At 40.5% G+C, this 19,321-nt stretch overlaps 1 protein-coding gene and 1 non-coding gene across 4 annotated transcripts in view; both read right to left on the reverse strand.

Moving 5' to 3' along the window:
* LOC142424602 (MOB-like protein phocein) overlaps positions 1-19,321 on the reverse strand; it is a 46,174-nt gene that overhangs the window by 17,113 nt on the left and 9,740 nt on the right. For 2 of the 3 annotated variants that reach the window (XM_075529937.1, XM_075529936.1), the window contains exons 1-2: positions 12,608-12,714; positions 8,916-8,978 (exon numbers count right to left, since the gene is read on the reverse strand). In XM_075529937.1, the coding sequence (XP_075386052.1) occupies positions 8,916-8,978; positions 12,608-12,667 (123 nt within the window). In that variant the 5' untranslated portion in view covers positions 12,668-12,714. Of the gene's footprint in view, positions 1-8,915; positions 8,979-12,607; positions 12,715-19,321 lie in introns of those variants that run through there. The other variant, XM_075529939.1, reaches the window with a different exon arrangement.
* On the reverse strand, positions 6,418-6,549 carry LOC142425219 (small nucleolar RNA SNORA42/SNORA80 family). The gene has a single exon (XR_012779572.1). It is a non-coding gene; the product is annotated as a small nucleolar RNA SNORA42/SNORA80 family (small nucleolar RNA).

Raw genomic sequence — 19,321 nt, forward strand, 5'->3', positions numbered from 1 at the left:
TAATGCAATCACATCAAGAATTGAACAATCACCTCCACAATGAACTTTAAAACATTTTCTTCATTCTTGTACTCATCATTATTAGCTCTGTATGAAGAATTTGTAGCTCACCTTGTAGGACAACAGAGTATCAGAAAAGAAAGAGAATGTGGTGCTGGAAAAATTTATTTAACAAAGTAATAACTGAAAAGTCAAGTGTGGCAAATATATAACCTTAAAGATTTACCTAAGTGAGGATAAAACAGGATAAAACCAAAGAAATCCATGCTTAGATACAGCGTTATGAATGTGGATTTGGACTATGAATAAGGAGGGCTGAACTAGACTTAGTAAGAGAACACTGAATATACCATAGACTGCCAAGAGAAAAAACAAATTAATCTTGGAAGAAGTATAGCCAAAATGGTCCTTAAAAGATAAAGGGGAAAAAATCTTTAAGAAATCAGAGAAAATCAATATATGACTTATATAAAAATAATACCATGCCTGGTAGAACTTGATTAAGGGCAATGTAACCAAAAGGAGTTACTGAAACCCAAATGAAGGCTAGACATGATGGTGGGACAAGAGGAAAGTAAAAGGAAATAGAGGAAAGAACTAGGAGGCAAAGTGCATTTATAGAGGTCTAAATACAGGCATGTACATATGTAATTATATTTATAAATAATAAGGAAATAGATATATGTCCATATATTTATATTTTAAGTATTAAGGTAGCAGACAGACATTGGGCCTCTACTCAAGTACTCCCTCAATGTAAGAACACTTTGTTCTAATAACCTGGCACTCCATGATGCTCACCTTCTGGACACAATCACCAAAGACAAAATGGATACATAGCAAATGTGGTGAAGAAAACTGATGGTGCCCAGATATAAAAAGAAATAGTGTCTGGGTTCTCAAAGGCTTGAAGATAAACAAGCGGCCATTTAGCTGAGAAGCAACAAAGTCCACATGGAAGAAGCACTCCAGCCTGTGTAATCGTGAGTTGTTGATGGGATCAGGTATCAGGCATCCAAGAACCAGAACCAAATATCTTATCACTGTGAATTAGGGGAGCGTGGAGTGGAGACCCCAAGCCCATTTGTAGACAACTGGACATCCCCTTAGAGAAAGGTCACAAGGAAGATACAAGCCAGCTGGGGTGCAGTATAACACTGATGAAACATACAACTTTCCTCTAGTTCACCAGTTCTCAATTTGTGGGTTGAAACCCCTTTGGAGGTCACACAACTCTTTCAAAGGGGTCACCTAATACATCCTGCATATCAGATATTTACATTACGATTCATAACAGTAGCAAACTTACAGTTATGAAGTTGCAACGAAAATATTTTATGGTTGGGGGGGGTCACCACAACATGAGGAACTGTATTAAAAGGTCACAGCATTAGGAAGGTTGAGAACCACTGCTCTAGTTCTTTAATACTTACCCCCACCCCACCCCAACTATCATGACCCCAAGTCTACCTTACAAATCCAGCTAGATCAGTGCATGTACACTGGTACAGATAAGAGCGGCAACACAGGGAATCCAGGACAGATAAAGCCCTCAGGATCAATAATGAAGTAGTGATACCAGGAGGGTAAGGTTAAGGTAGGGGAGAAGAGGGGAACCAATGATCACAATGATCTACATAAAACATGACAGACAAAAGAAAAGTGGTTGAAGAGAGATATCAGTCAGCGTGAGACATAAAAAAATAATAATTTATAAATTATCAAGGGTTCTTGAGGGAGGAGAAGTAGGGCAGAGAGAGCAAAAAAAGAGCTGATACCAAGGGCTCCAGCAAAAAAAAAAAAGTTTTGAGAATGATGATGGCAACAAATGCACAAATGTGCGTGACAAAATGGATGGATGTGAGGATTGTAATAAGAGCTGTAAGAGCCCCAATAAAATGATTTTTTTTAAAGAATACAAATGACTGCTGGTTTCTATCAGAAACCATGCAGTGAAGTGGCACATTTTAAAATTCACAAAGTAAGAAAAATGTCAACCCAGAATTCTACAGCCAGCAAAAATATCCTTCGGGAATAATGGTAAGTTAAAGATATTTTTGGATAAATAAAACTAAAGAGAAATTTCATCCAGCTGACCGCTTTAAAACGATTTCAAAGGAAGGTTCTCAGATAAGAGGAAATAAATGAGAAATTTGCAAGGAGTGAAGGAACAACAGAAATGGAAACTTTTGGGATCTATATATACACTACTGTATTTTCATTTGTATTTTACATTACTGGTGGCACAAATGGTTAAATGCTTAACTTACCAGCAAAAGGTTGGTGATTCTAACTCACCTAGAGGGCCCTTTGAAGACAGGCCTAGAGCTAAGCTTGCATAGGAGCGAGTCTTGAAAACCCTATGGAGTTCTGCTCTGCATACAGAGTAGCCAGAGAACCAACCCAGCTAACAATACTATCTTAAGTTCTTCAAGATGTTTAGCAGTTGAAAGTAAAAAATATAACATTGTCTGATAAGGTTCTTAATGTATGCAGACTTAATATTGATGACAACTTTAAGGAAGATACAGAAGGGGGATATACTGTATATACTCGTGTATAAGCCACGTTTTGTGCTGAAAAACTAGGGTTCGGCTTATACACGGGTCAGTGGTACCCCAGCGAGGTGTAACTTCAGGACGAGCGCCCATTATCTCGCAGGTGATTGCCGTTCCTCCACTCTTCATTCAAAGCCCTGCTGACACTGCTGACTCATTCTAAATGACACTGCTGACTCATTCTAAATAGACAGTAAAAATTAAAAGACATATTTTGTAATCCCTAGTATTCTTATCTTTAAGGAGCCCTGGTGACATAGTGGGTTGTGCAGTGGGCTGCTAACTCCAAGATCAGCAGTTCAGAGCCACAGCTGTTCTGTTGAAAGAAAATGATGGTTTCTACACTCTCAGAGAGTTACAATATCAGAAACCCACCAGGGTAGTTCTACCTGCATTCTATTGTGTCACAATGAATCAGAACTGACTTAATGGCAATGACCGACGGACAGACTGAGAAAAACTTTTAAAAGCATTAAATGAAGAGATATAGTCAAACGTACACAGATGTATAATAATGGAATATCAAAAAATGTTAAAATAAACTAAAAAAAAGGCAGGTAAAGGGAAACATAAGAACATAACACACAAAGTAACAAGCCAAATAAATGTAATAAAATGTTAGGCACATATACAAACATATTTATCTTGACTATACTGGTCTAAATATACTAATTGAAAAATAAAGATAGTCAGACTACATGTTTAAAAAGTGACCTACCTAACTTTTAGACTGTCTATAAGAAACCTACTTCAAACATAGTAAATAGGTTAAGGGAATAAGGGTAAAAAAAGATATAGCAAAAAACAGGAATCAAAAGAAAGTTGAAATGGCTAGGCTTTATCACAAAAAGCAGACTTCAGAGAAAGGAACAAGGAACAGAAAATACACAGCATAGAGACAACATTGCATAGTTATATGGAAGGCAGACTTTTGGTCTATGTGTTTACGTGTGAGTTCTGCCAATATGGGAACTGGACAAGTTACTTCACTACGCTTCAATCTTGTGACCTTTAAAATAGGTAAGTATTTACCTCATCATTGGGGGAGGGGGAGAAAAAAATAATATGCTTCACATGTTCCACTTTTCTATATTTTGAAGCACCCCTGAATAAAGCACTTAACATACTGTAGTATGGCACAAGTAGACATTTAATATGATCTACTATAAATATTTTTCTAAAAACAGTCAACTTCCATTTTTAAAAGAAAAAAATACTTGTCCTCTTAATTTTTCTCAATCTCAGATCATGTAGCTTTAAGTTTCTATTTCTGTATTCTCCATGAGGTCTAACTCAATCCTCCATGAAGCCTAACTCAATGCTAACTACATAGAATAAGCCCAATATATACTAGTTGATTGGTTCAAGCCCACAATTCCTGTACTAAAGTCTAAAAAGGCTGGCCTGTGCAAGAATAATTTCCTTTTCTCAACAGTGTTTTAAATTCTACACCATTGGCTAAATTAAGGAAAGGTTATATTTTCTGTATCATAAAATGATACTGTCTCCTCCCAAAAAAAGATAATGTCTCAAAGGGAACCAGACACATATATAAGCCATAGGCATACAAATGGATCTGGGGCTACCATTTAATTCCGGCCTCAATCTATGAACAGTTTGCTCTTAAGACATGGCCCTGATTGATGCTCGCCCCTTATGAAGAAATCACTGACACAGGTGTTTTAACAACATGTGGTGAAAAAACGAGATGGTGGCTGGCTATCAGAAAGTCTTAAAGGCTTGTCTTCAAACAAGTAACCAATCAAGTGAGGTGTCAACTAAGTCCACATGGAAGAAGCTCACCAGCCTATGTGATCCAAGGATTGTAAATAATTAAATGCAAATCTAAAGGAGAGGTATCAGAGTTTAAATCCTGAGGAATACTTGGTTTGCAGAAGGTTATGAATGACAGTAGAAGCTCACAATCCATCTGCAGGGCCCACATGGACTATCTAGTGAATCCCCTATGACCATAGTCCAGGGATATGGATAGCCTTGCTATCAGACAGAGTACTGTAAAAATTATGGCAGATATAGTTAGGTTAAAATGTAACATAGTTATTTGATTTTCTTTTGACCCCTTTTAAAGTTGTTTCAGTTTTTAATATCTTCTGCTTTCTTTTGACTGAGGTTTTTCTGTACCGTTTTGTCCTTGGGTTGTTTGTTTGCTTCCTGTTTACGTTTTGCACCATTTTCTTTATATGAAACCCAGGATAAAACAACAACAATGAAAGAAATCCAGGATACATATATCTACAGAGACAGTAACTGGATTAATAATTAACTAGTAGGGTGGCAGGGGAGGTTGGGGGCAATGGAGAGCTAACAACAGTGAGAAGAAACTCTTCTGATATTGATTGTGGTGATGATTATACAACTCTTAATATGATTGAATGATTAAGTTGTATGATGTGAATCATATGCCAACAAAGGTATTTTTAAAAAATCACTGATCGACTGAACAATGTTAGTTTTTTTAATTTAAATCATTTCATTGGGGGCTTCTACAACTCATCACAATTCATATATACATCCATTGTGTCAAGCAAATTTGTACATTTGTTGCCATCATCATTCTCACATTTGCTTTCCACTTGAGCTCTTAGAACCAGCTTATTTCCTCCCCCATCCCCTACCCTTATGAACCCTTGATAAATTATAAATTATTATTTTATCATATCTTACACTGCCCGACATCTCCCTTCACCCACTTTACTGTTGTCCATCCCCCAAGGAGGAGGTTATATGTAGATCTTTGTAATCGGTTCCCCCTTTCTATCCCTACCTTCCCTCCACCCTCCAGGTATCGCCACTCTCACCACTGGTCCTGAGGGGTTCATCTGTCCTGGATTCCCTGTGTTTCCAGTTCCTATCTGCACCAGTGAACATCCTCTGGTCTAGCCAGGTTTTTAAGGCAGAATTGGGATCATGAGAGTGGGGGGTGCGAAGGAAGCATTTAAAAACTAGAGGAAAGTTGTGTTTTATCAATGCTACACTGCACCCTGAGTGACTCATCTCGTCCCCACTACCCCTCTGCCAAGGGATATACAGTTGCCTACACCCACAGTCCCCCTCATTCAAGATGATTTGATTTTTTGTTCTTTGGTGCTTGATACCTGGTCCCTTCAACACCTCGTGATCACAGAGACTGGTGTGTTTCTTCCATGTGGACTTTGCTGCTTCTAGACTAGATGACCGCTTGGTTTACCTTCAAGCGTTTAAGATTCCAGACGTTATATCTTTTGATAGCCGAGCACCATCAGCTTTCTTCACCACATTTGCTTATGCACCCATTTGTCTTCAGCGATCATTTTGGGAAGGTGGGTATAATGTCTGTTTAATCGAGCAAAGTGTTCTTGCATTGAGGGAGTACTTGAGTGGAGGCCCAATGTCCATCTGCTACCTTAATACTAAACTTACAAATATATGTACATAGATCTATTTCCCCATCATCATATAAAAATATATTTACATATGTACATGCCTATATTTAGTCCTCTATATATGCCCTTTGCCTCCTACATCTTTACTCTATTTCCTTTTACTTTCCTCTTGTGCCACTATCATGCTCAGCCTTCATTTGGGTTTTAGTAATTCCCCTGGGTTACATTGCCTGTGAACCACGTATTCTTAAAAGGCAACAAACTATCCACGGATGTTCTTCCACTTCTTGTGCTAAATTTCTTAGCATCATACTTAATCTATCCTGAAGCTTCTAAATGCTACCATTAAGTTACTGCTAAGATTATCAGAGGAACCCTGGTGGCACGGTGGTTAAGCATTAGGCTTCTGACTGCAAGATGAGCTGTGTTTTGAACATCACGAAGACAGGTTTTATTTATTTATTTATTTGTTTTTTCATTGTGCAACCCGCTTCAGTGCCTTAAGCCCACCAGGTAAAACCAGGCAATGGTTCGGGGTGAGTTTGCTTTGGCATGGGACACTGTGAGAGGCCCATGGGATCGGACCTGCCACAAATCCAAACCCATGCATGACAGGTTTTAAATAGTAAAAAAAAATTATTTCCCAAGATCTTCAAATAATACAGTCTACACTAAACCAAGCCCAGTGCCCCCAAATCTATGTGGATGCACAGCAACCCTATAGGACAAAGGAGAACTGGTCCTTATGGTTTCTGAGAGTGTGAGTCCTTATCGGAGAAGGCAGCATCCTCCTTTAATCCTTTGAAATGACGACCCAATGTGTAACCATTGCTCACTCCCTGGAGCTCTTTGAAAGCTGACAATTATCTACTTTACTATCTGGCTATCAACAGCCCAAAAGCCTCTCTTTATGGCAGTTTCTCTCTAAAAATGTTACTTAAACAGTTTCTTATTCATGCACTAGTGTTCGCTGCTGTGTACTTGAGGACAGCCACGTGTTTCAGAAAAAATGTTGCTCAGTCCTGCGTTCTATATGGTTTTCAGTAACTAGGCCTTTCTTTTAAGGCATCTCTGGATAGATTCAAATCTCCAACTTCACTATTAGCAGGCAAGCATGTTAACCCAGTTGATACCACCCAGGGACTCCCCTTGTTCATAGCCAAGCTTAAAGTTGTGCTTCAGTCAGTAGCCAATATAGGTACTAAGATAATCACAGAAATAATAGGCAGATCAGCAACCTGCCATGAGGAGTAGACCCAGGAAAGGGAGACTCTCCCTTACTTGTTCAATGTCAAGACTAACAATGACCCTTAAACAGGTCTACTATCCTGGCCTGGGAGTGCAATCAGGGGCAAGACTGGAAAGCAGAGTGTCCTACTGCTCTTGTTTTTTTAGTAGGGAGCCTAGCACCTGAGAAGATCCTATTCATCTTGGCCTCTGCTTTGTCCATGCTTTTCCTTGTAAGTGAATGCATTTCTTTTATACATTTACCAAGATGTCACATGTACTACAGGAGGAGCATAAAATTTGGAGCTAAACTGATCAAGGGTTGAGTTTTGCTTTCTTGTTACTAATCTGAGCTACTTCCCTGTTCCAAACCCATTTTCTCTTTGGTTAATGGAGATATTACGATATACTAGTGGAAGAATCTAAAAGGTTAGTCCTCGGTTTAGAAACTTAGAAAACTGCTTTCATCAGCATGTATGATCAGATACCTAAGAACATACATACATTATAGCTTATCTATCTATGTATGCATATGTGATGTCGAATTTAAAGGAAACGTAAAAGAAATACCAATTTCCAGTGATGGACTCTCTTGGTTTTATTTCTCTGCATCCTTCACCCTTCAGGATATCTGGTGGCAAGGCGTTAGCTGTAGATAGTGTGGTGTGAACATCTGCTCTACTTGGTTCTAGAAACTCCTCTTTTGGATAGACTGAACTTGTATATTGAAGAGAAGTGATGCTAGGCTGGAGCTCAATTTTTCTAAAAGGTCATTTAAAGAGAACACAGTTCCTGAAATCTGTGTCCAAGTCTCTAAGACTGCCCTGTTCATCTTTGTATGCCCTGTGTTTACATGTTTGTTTTATCACTAAATGAGGGATAGTATTTTCTTTAAATTGAATTAAATTCTGTGGTTTTATAACTGTCCTCTGTGGAAATAATGACCACGTTTATCAGATTCTTCGGGGAATTCATGAAGCCTGTTGATTTTTTTTTTTAAAAAATCATTTCATTGGGGTCTCTTACACCAATCCATACAACAATTGTATCAAGCACATTGTTACATATGTTGCCACTATCATTTCCAAACATTTTCTATTTGAGCCCTCTGTATCAGCTTTTTTTTCTTAAATCATTTTATTGGGGGCTCGTACAACTCTTGTCACAACCCATACAAACATCCATTTTATCAAGCATGTTTGTACATTTATTGCCATCATCATTCTCAAAACATTTGCTTTCTACTTAAGCCCTTGGTACCAGCTCCTCATTCCCCCCCTTCTCCCCTCAAATTAATTCCTTAATGCAATCTTGAGTAACTAGCTATGCAAACTACCTTTTGAAATTCCATATTTTATTCATTATATAAGAACTTTTGGAACTTTTTAAAAAGAGAATAGTAACTGAAATTAAAACATAAAGCTTAGATAAATGTTCTCAAGTATTACTTGTTTCTACTATATTCGTTACTCAAGTATATTATTCATTTCCAATTAAGTTCATTGTAAAATACAATTTGACATTTCAATTTGGTGCATTTTAACATACACTGAAATGTATTTAAGTATGATTATAGTTTAATATGCTATCTAAAGCAAAATGAAAGTTGATAAAAGCTATAAGTGGTCATTTCATTAATTCAATGGGATCCAATTTGTGCCAAGATACAGGGATATCTAATTATGTCAAGGAGGATAAAATGCTTAAGAAAGATTACTTAAGTTTCTAAAGAAATTACTACTATTACCTGCTGAACAGCCAATGTACTGTCCATTTCATCAAAGGATTCATCAGGCCAATTATAGAAATCCTGTATTTTAAAAAAAAATTATGGTTAAGGCACACACAGTTACAGTGAAGATGCAAAACATAATTTCAATTCTTAATAAATATCTGAAGAGCTTTATAAGGTGATTATAAATATGCAAAGTTAAAGAAAATCTTTTCAATATTTTTAAATGAACATCAAGATTTTACTTAATTATATTACAAATAGCATATTCTTCTCCAATTATGGTAACTAACAGTTAATAAGTTATTTGGGTGCACCTAAAATAAAACAAAACATTCTTTCCAATCATCAAATGAATTGGGTTCTATCTAATATGAACGGGATTTAGTAGCCAATTTACTGTGCCATAAATATTATTTTAGACAGTCATTGAAAAGATTATCTAATGCCAAACACAGTTTTAAAATTCTAAATCAAAATACACACTCAAAAAGTAGTCATCTATATATCTAAATATAACAGCCTATTTTTTGGTCTTAACACTGAAAATATACTTCATAAAACCTATACCCATTCAACATAGATAGTACAATGACATTACTAATCACATTTATTGCATTGTGGCACCATCCTCAATATTGATACTCATTGCTTCACCTCCATTCATTTAGACTGTCCTTTAAAATTCTCCCGTTTTAATGTTACTGCTATCAATTTGATCTTATTATTTATTTAAGAGAGTGTACTCTCAAGGTGAATATTCCTTCCCAGTTGGCTAAACTGCTGTTTAAAGATGATGTAATGAGTAGGTTTAGTTCATGACTTAAGGATTATTCCATGGCAATAGATACAAGGGCTCCTCTGCTCACAACGAGTCCAGTAAATATGGCTTTTATAAGAATTTGAAATTTTTGTTCCACATTCCCCCTCGCCTTGACAGGTAAAATCACCTTTTAAGAGGAGTTATCTTTGTGGAACATCTTGCACTGCTTCTAAACATTTCTGGAGATGATTCATAATAACTTTACCATTAAGTACTTTAGCCAATAATCCACATCAACATAAATGTCTCCAAACATCTTGGGCAAAAAAGCAATTGGAGAATACATATTCCACATACTAAATACCGTATAGATAAAAGTTTAAGAAAGCTCAAAGCATGCTTATTGGGGGGGGGGGGCGTGCGTACCCATATAGTATATATATTATATATAACACACATATATAAATAAAAGTACAAAAAGGGAATTACAACCACCAAATCACCAACACTGGTTAGGGATGGGGATAAGAGAAAAAGAAGGAAAATGTGACCCACGGGAATTCAACTATCCTAGCAATGTTTTAATTCTGAGGGTAGGTAATGGGTACATCATTTTAAAACATCTTAAACGTCTAATACCTTTTAAAAAAATTATAGCCATGCTATCTGGAATAAGCTAAACTAATAATCTTCTGATTATGGAAAATATATCAAAAGATAAAGACAATCTTCTGGAAATTGTGCAAGGATTATCTTCCAAGATAGCACCTCAATAACCAAAACCAAATTTACTGTCATGGAGTTGATTCTAAAAGGACAGAGCATAATTGCTTCAGTAGGTTCATGAGACTTAACTCTGTCTGCAAAGCGGCTGGTGGTTTCAAACTGCTGCCCTTCCTGTTAGCAGCCCAGTGCATACCCACTACCAGTAGGACTCCTTAGCATCTGAACAACTTACCAAAAACCAAACTCACTACCATTGAGTCTATTCCAACTCATAGCAACTCTATAGACCACCAAGGATTCTTCAGCATCTAAACAGTAATCTTTAAATTCCTCCTATAAAATTTACATTAAATCATGTTTCCAACAATCCAGTTTGCCCATTCCTTCCTTTATAATTTTAAGGGTGTTTATAGAATTTTAGAAACCATATACAATGATCTATAGGTAAGATATAAAAAATTAACTGGAAATTAAATGTTTTACCTCATCATAACTGACATATTTCAGACACAAAAAGAACCAAGTATCACACCTTCTGTCAATATTCCTAATTAAGTCAACAAACCCTTATTGAACACTAGTTATATAACAATATAGCAATCTTTTACCAACTTTAAAAAAAAGAAAGGTAGAAAGATACTCAGCCTACATGGCTGGTTTTCTAAATGCATCTATTTTACTGCAGGAAATTAATGTGACCGGCAAGTTAATAGGAGAGGATATTGCTTAAGCATCATGTTTTTTTTTAAACTAATCTTTTTCTGTTACAGGTTATTCTACAACCTTGATCTATGACATTGTGGAAAAAGTAAAGATTTCCTACATGTGACTTACTGATGACAACATAGCAAACAGATGTGTTATAATATTATCTTCAATACTGTTTCCTAGCTTTTCGAATGTAAGAAACTGAGTTAATAAAAATGTGAATAGAGCTTAGAATATGTGTACATTTCTGAATATAGAAATACAAAAGTTGATCACTTAAGGATCAGAAATTATGTTTCCAAAATGAAAGACATAAGAGGTGAGGGGCAGGAGAGAATTTAGAAGAATTTGGATGGGGGGGGGCGATTGAGAATGCATACATACATCATACATTGCCTAGAACTATACAGTAGTTAAGACCACAAAACTCAACAGAAGTGACTGCTGGTTTAATGTCACTCTGTAAGTCTTTCAAAACAAATCCTCTGAAGTTCAGTACTAGAAGCAATGTGTGAAAGAAGAACGATCTGTAACCTTGAACAAATCCAATCCACTCTCGGGACTCAGTTTCCTCATGTGGATCCAGGAAGGTGCCTAGACTGGTCAACTCCTCTTCAGAGTTCTCCCTTGAATTCTGTGCAATGAAGATCTCTTCTCAGACACAGCCAGAGCTGTGGCTGTTTCCCGTTTTCTTTTGTCATCTTGTATCACGTTTAGAGATGACATTTTAAGCACATCTCTTCAGAGCATCTTTTTGCCAGCAAGCCATTTTGGCTGGGCAGATCAAGCCAATGACGTGTAAACGCCCATTTGTTTTTGTGAGGGCATCCAATCCTGTGCAAAGCTCAAGAACTATTACCTCCGAACAAGCACCAACTCATCCCAAAGAACGAGTTGCCCTACCAAAAGTTGCAAGGCTGATCAGGTCATTCTCGGTCCCGCGAGGGCTGGCATCTAACAAGTCACAACTTGACCACGGAGCTGGCAGCGCCAGACAGCAGCAGCAGAGGTGGTCCCAGACAAACGCGATGAATGGTAAACGACCGCCCCTCGGGGCGGCGGACGCGCGGCGGGGCAGGTACGTCGCCGTGGGCGCAGAAGCCGCGGCGGTGCGAGGTGGGCGGCGTCTGCACCCCTCCCGCCTCACAGGCAGCCCCAGGGGTCTCCACCTGGCCAGGCCGCGCCCCTGCGGCACCCACCAGGTGGAGGTCCGAAGGCAGCCACCAACAGGCAGCCGCCTCCGTGGGGCTGCCCGCCCCAGGCCCCTGAAGGCCCCGACCCTCACGCGCCCTTCACGTCCAGCCCCAAGTCCCGGCTCCGCCAGGCCGCCGCCGCCGCCGCCGCCTCGGCCAAACTGAGGACCTACGGCTCCGGAAGAGCAGGCCAGGCACCAGTGCCCTCGCCCGCCCGCCCCCAGGCCCGGCCTCAGCGCCGCTTGGGCAGCGAGCCTCCAGGCGCTGGGCGGCTGGGCACCAAGCGCTCCCAGCCAGAGACAATGGGGAGACAGTACCTGAGCCTTTGTGCCCGGTCTGTTTCTCCTCAGCACTGCCGTCCCCTCCGCCATGACCATAGTGCCAGAGTCTGTGCGGCTGGAGTCGGTACCCGGATGTAAGGGGGGGCGGGGGATGGCTGCTTGCACGGGGGCGGGGCCGCGGGGCGGGGCGGGGCTGCCGGCGCCGGGGAGGGGCGGCGGTCGGCGGAACAGCCGCAGCCGCCGAGGCGCGGGGGAGGAGTCCAGGGCGCCGAGGCGGCGGCGGCGGCGGGAGGGGCACCTGCGGGAACTGCCGGGGAGGTGCAGGCGGTCACGGAAGGTGTGAGCGCAGAGGAGGGAGAGTTGGGCGGGCGGGATGACTGGGGCCCTCGGTGGCCCCGTGAGCCACCCGGAGTCTGCGGGCCGGCGCGAAGGTGGGCGCTGTGCCATTGTGACAGGCCTGCACGACGGACGTAGTGTGTAAGGCCTCACTGGAGGAGCCTGGCTCGTTACTTTGTGAGGATATAGTTTTGCACCGTGGCGTCCACTTCATTAAGTCCAGGTGCAAACACAGACTGGCCCATCTTTCTCCCTCAATGAGGCTGGTGGGTTGGTGGAATCTACGACCCTGGGTTTAGCAGCCAGTGGCTTTAACGACAGTGCCACTAGGGTTCCTTAAGCACCTACCTAAAAAGACATAATTCTGTCCCCGTTTCAACCCTCTTAGGAAATCAGAAAGGAAACTAGGCCGGCAGTTTGGGAAAATTCCACAGACTTTGTACAAAAACCGACGCAATCTCAAAATTAGACCGGGGATTGGAGTGTCAAATGTTATTTCCGCCATCTGCTGACTTCAAAGCCAAGGACATTTTCAATTGCAAGTTTGTTTCCATAGATAGAAAAACACAGATGCCTCTTATCTCTGATAGGGTGGACATCTGGTATTGAGCGTCAGGCTGACTTAGAACTAGCTTGTGTTTTGCAAGTCAGCAGGAGGAAATGAACGTCCTTGAAAGAGTTTTTTAATCTTTAGGATTCCAAGTTCCGTTGCTCGTTTTAAGTGCTCCTTTAAGATAGGGAATCAGCCCTTTGGGAAAACTTTCTTCTTAGACACCTTAATCTTTGGTTCGGGATGAGGGAAGCCTAAGGATACCAGCTTGGGAAGACAGTTGAAAGGGTACAGTGCTTACAGTTGAGTGATCCCAAAATTCATTAATATAGTATTGAGATCTACTAGCATGCTGAGAGAGTCATGTCACCAACAGCCATCAAAGATGTTAATCGAGAGTGGAGGAACCCACCTATTGCCATCGAGGCAATGCCAACTTGCAAGCACTTTATAAGGGAGCCCTGGGGCACAGTAGTTTACATGTTGGCCTGTGATCTATCTGCAAGGTCACTAGTTCAAAACTACTAGGCACTCCACAGGGGCTTTCTATTCCCGTAAAGAGTTACAATCTTGAATATCACAAGGGCGATTCTACTTGGTCCTGTAGGGTCACTATGAGTGTGCTCTATTCGATTGCAGCGAGTGAGGCACTTTAAACAGGGTTTTTGAGGCTTTGTGAATCTTAATGGGAGCCGACAGTCTCTATCTCCCCAGAAGTGGGTGCCTCCAGGGCTCCAGATGGGAGGAAAGATTGGCTACATTGAGGGGGTCCAAAGGTGAATGATTGTCAGTGACTTGGAATTTCGCTTAAAGGATGTGAGAATGGGCATTCGGCTTACAGTATGCTTCCTTCTCTTGAAGATGTTGCCAGGGCAGTGACTACTTTACTACTATGGCTCTTCTAGCCCGCGTTCCTAACCATCATCAGTTGACCGTTTCCTGCTTGGGTCTGGTAAGAAAGTGGGGAAGATACTGATAGGATTCACCTATGCTACCCTGCTGCCTATAAAATGAGTTCTCTGGGAAGCAGGCCGAGAGATTTCTTTACCAGCAGGAGTCAAGAGTGGTATGTCCTCTGGACCTGAGATCCCTGAGCAGTGACCCTCCTGGCTCCAGAAGACAGCTACATCAGAGGAGCAGCAGAACCGGGAGCCAGGGCATGGAACAGTGGTGGACTTCCAGCCCATGAGCAAGTCAAGCTGAGCGCTTCTGAGTAGGAGACTGGTTGTGGAGTGGGGTTGTTAGGTAGGTTAGCATAGGGCTGGGGGGGGGGGGGGGAATGTCCCTTAACGCATGCCCAGAGGGCCAAGCTACAGAAACAAAGGAGTGGCGCACTGCACATGCTCAGAGGTTCAGGTTTCCCGCTGGTAGGCATGGGTGGGCACTGAACCTGGATTGGCCCACCTAGGCCAGGTGAATTCAGTTCAGCCAATGGGGTCAGTTAGGGGTGCCCACCACGCCTCCCTGTGGAATTCTTGAAAAGGCAGGAGCCCAGAGTCGAGCGACACTTCACGTGACACCGAGCAACTTCCAGCCAGGCTCGTGTTCCGAAGGAGTCCTAATGGTGCTGTGTAAACCTGAAACTTCTTCTAACTCTCATAAAACTCACTGGGATCACGAACCAGGCTTCAGTGTGAATTCTTTCTCACGCGGAGCCAAGGACCGAGGTATAGATCTAGCTCCAGAGAGATCTAACAGGGTGCCCTTAATTGGGGAGCTGGACTTGTTGACCCACAGAGCTTGAGTTAATGTCTTCTGGTCGAGGCTTACAGCCTGAAGTGTGGTATGCCTGCTGGCATCTTTTAGCAACCCTGAAAGAATGTTGTACCATGTCTCGAAGAACAACCCTATCCTGAGTATTTCTCACTGGCATTCCACCCTGTTGACTTCCGTAACAAAACCTGTAACTCGTGAATTTTGTCTGTGAGCTCTGTGTAGCCATCGCAGTGGACATTAGAACCTAGAGATCAAATAGAGACTTAATTTAGACAACATAGATGTACAGACTGGTAATTCTTAAGATCTTAATCCTACATCTCCAGCACTAGCTCCTAAATATCATGAGATTTATTCATCCAACATATTTAGGAAGCCCCACTCCCGGAGTCCTGGAGGTACAGTATTAAAGCATTCTCTTGCGAATTAAAAGGTTAATGGTTTGAACCCACCAACCACTCCATGGATGAAAAATGTGACACTCTCTTCAAGTTAAGACTGACAGTCTTGGAAACCCTGTGGGGCAATTAATTCTACTCTGTTCCATTGCACTGCTATAAATTGGAATTCACTTGCTGGCAGTGGGTTTGGTTTGGGTTTATGTAGAAGGTAGAGTCCGTGGGAGGTATAAACAGGTAAGCTCTATTATATTAGCCAAAAGATTGGTGGTTCAAACTCACCCAGAGGTGCTTCTGAAGACAGGCTTAAAAATTGCACCCAAAAGGTCCCAGTCTTGAAAACCCTGTGCACCTATGAAACATGCAATGTCCCTCTAGTTCTTTAATGCTTTCTCCCCCACCCCCACTAGTTCTACCTTACAAATCCGGCTAGACCAGAGCATGTACACTGGTACAGATAAGAGCTGTGGACACAGAACCCAGGACAGATAAACCCCTCAGGAATAGTAATGGGAGTTGCAATACAATGAGCGTAGGGAGATGGTTGGGGGAGAAATGGGGAACCAATCAAAATTATCAATGTATTATAACCTCCCCGCCATTCCCAGGGTGACAACCAACAGAAACATGGGTGAAAAGAGACATTGGACAATGTAAGATATTAATAATTTATAATTTTTCAAGAGTTCATGAGGGTGGGAGGAAGGGGAAAAAAGGCAGATACCAAGGGCTCAAGTAGAAAGAAAATATTTTGAAAAAGATGATGGCAACATATTACAAATAAGCTTGATACAATGGATACATGGATTGTTAGAAGATCTGCAAGAAAGCCCAATAAAATTATTTATTTAAAAAACAACAACCCTATGGAGGGAGCACATCTTGACTCTGCACACCTAGGGTCACTGGGAGCAGAGATGCACTCAACCTGGCAGCTGTCCGCCTCCACAGCTGCAGGGAGTGCTGGGGCTCAAGTGTTAAAAGGCCCGGGCTTTAATCGTAAATTGCTTAGAGTCTCCCAGGGGGACGGACATGCAAATCACCAAATTTCATACAGCATGCACAAAGTACTGTGGGAACCTAGGACTAAGGGCAGCTAGAGGTTGCCTCCCTAAGAGTGACATCAGGTGGATTTATGAAAGAGCAGGTTCCTGGGTAGGTGGGTCAGTGGACAAACCCACCTCACTTAATGCAAGGACTACGCTTCAAATTTCACAGTTGTGTGGTAATTTCTCTTGACAACACTTAACTATTTATTGGGGGGCACATTTTTTATATTCTCTTAATCTCCAGTTTGTTACACTGTTTCAGGAAAGAACAAGAGATAAAATGGATAAAGCAGACCCATTGCTAACGCTTAGCAACACTGACCCTAATAAAAGCGCCCTGTAGGCTTTGCAAGTTGTGGTCCCTTATGGTGTTGGGGTTTACTTGCTGGGCTGCTAGCCACAAGGTCAGCAGTTCAAGAACACTAGTTTTTTTGCAGCAAAATGCATGCTCATACTCTTTTGAAGGTCCTTTGTAAAGTAATATTTTGATGTCAACCTAGCCTTGGTCACAATAACCTTGCTCTTTAGGGATAAATTGTTTCTAAACTGCAATTTTTTTTCCTGTCAGCACACAGATTATGGCCTCCAAACAAAAACGTTTATAACCAGGGTTCATTTTAGAAGGTGAAAAAAGATGGTAATAGCAATTATATGTAATGCATGGCTTGCGTGCCTATTTCGGGAAAAGAAGCTGTCTTTTAAAAGGCAATATGGACAAACAAGTGGAAATAAGTTCCTCCATTTGAAATGAAAATATTCACAGCAGCTCTTTTCCACTAGAGTTTAAAAGCTAGAATAAAAATAGATTAAGTATTCATAGAAGCCTCTTGAAGTCTTAGAAAAAATATATTTTTTAGAAAAAATATTTTATAAATCCAAAGTATCACAGGTAATTTAAAAAATATCTATTCAAGATGATACTCTCATTTTGGAATTTTCTTAAGCTGGAAAAACAGTTAAGTTATATAATTTGTGCTACATACTGAGCAAAGTGCTGAGAAACGTAAAATTTTTTTTTAATGTCACGTAAATTCAAAGCCCAAACAAAATTAAACTTAACTAATCAACAGGGAAAATATGAGGACTAGCCACACAAAATGTCAAAGAAATCATTGACAGTTGAAAAATGGACAAAAATGTTAGCAGGCAGTTTACAGTAAATAAGGGTGAACATCATGAGATGTTTATAATGGTAAATTATTCATAATGATAAATTTAAAAATACAACTAACAGAGTGACAAAAATAAAAATTTTTCTAGCACCTCATATCATTGTGGCTGGGAAGAAATGAGCAGTCTCAAAAAAAAAGAAAAGAAATGAGCAGTCTCATACATGGCAAGTAGGAATATTGATAGAATTTCTGTGAAGAAAGATATTTATATGTGTATGTATATGTAAGAAAGAGACTAAAATCCAATACATGTCTGTGTATTCATTTTAGAAGTGGTTCTAGTAGCAAAAATGAGAATAACCTGAATATCCATTAATAGACGATGCTTACATTATAGTTCACCATGCAATGTAACATTATAACCCTATAAAGAAAATTAAAAGTTACCCATGAACTTTATAGATTAATCCGAGGGGCAGATTGCTAATATGAGAAAAGGTGCCAAATGCTATTTAGATTGTTATTATTTGTATTTAGATCAAAGAAAATGAATATTTACATATATGGATCCCATATATACTAAAACGCACTCACACACAATTTCCAAAAACAGGAATAGAAACCATTACACTCATTGTCTCCAGGTTTGGCAAGGAATGGCTGGGGAAAAGGGTAGGAAGGGCTCTTTTCAGTGTAATTCGTTTTGTCTGTTTTTCAATTTGAACTACACAAGAATATACCTATTTAAAAAGCAAATTAAAATGAAAGTTTAAGAAAAATGTAAGGAGCTTGACTCAAAAATTCTAAGGGGCAAATCTAGCCCTAGGTTTACCGTGAATTTGTGAGCTAATGGGCACTAAGTGAATTGTCAAAGTTCCCCAAACTAATAATGTAGTATGAGATGTAGTCAAGGAACAGGCCCTTCTAGACATGCTCCCTCACTGTTCTGCCCTCTTATGAACTCTAGCCTCTGTGCCTGTGATTACAATCCCGTTTTGGAGGAAGAGTGTCATGAATGAATGGTTGGTGTCAGAGCAGGGTTAAAAGAAGGCTAGAGAGTGGCATGGCTGACCTCTGCCTTGGCAATTAGCTGGTAAGGAGCTGGATTCTCCTCCCTACTGCAGCTAGAAGAGGTCAGATAGGGCAGCTGAGCTAAGCTGTTCCCACAGTGGTTACAGGCCTAGTGCTCAGGCTTGATTAGGCCTTTCTGCACAGCTTGACTAGAGACTAAATACTCTCAAGTTCAAACATTCAAAACTCCATTTTGTTGTGGATGCAGTAAAAACAGTAATAACTTGCTGGAAGAAGCAAGAGCTGGTGTCACTTTGGAGAGCCATCTGGCAATCCTTTTAAAGAATCTTAAAAATGTCACAGCCAAATACACCGGGCCCCCCCCCCCCAAAATAGAATTTTTTTTCAAAGCCATATATTTACAGTTCTTTTTACAAAACAACCTTATTGCCTTCAAAGTATTCTCCATTATGCTTAATACAGTTTTCAAATTTGCAATTTCATTCTTGGGAACATTCTTGTTCAAACTCATCTGTTTGGGTGGCTGACAGCACCTTCCTAGTATTTTTTTCTTCACC

The sequence above is a fragment of the Tenrec ecaudatus genome, chromosome 13 (genome assembly GCF_050624435.1).
Source record: "Tenrec ecaudatus isolate mTenEca1 chromosome 13, mTenEca1.hap1, whole genome shotgun sequence".
NCBI lineage: Eukaryota > Metazoa > Chordata > Mammalia > Afrosoricida > Tenrecidae > Tenrec > Tenrec ecaudatus.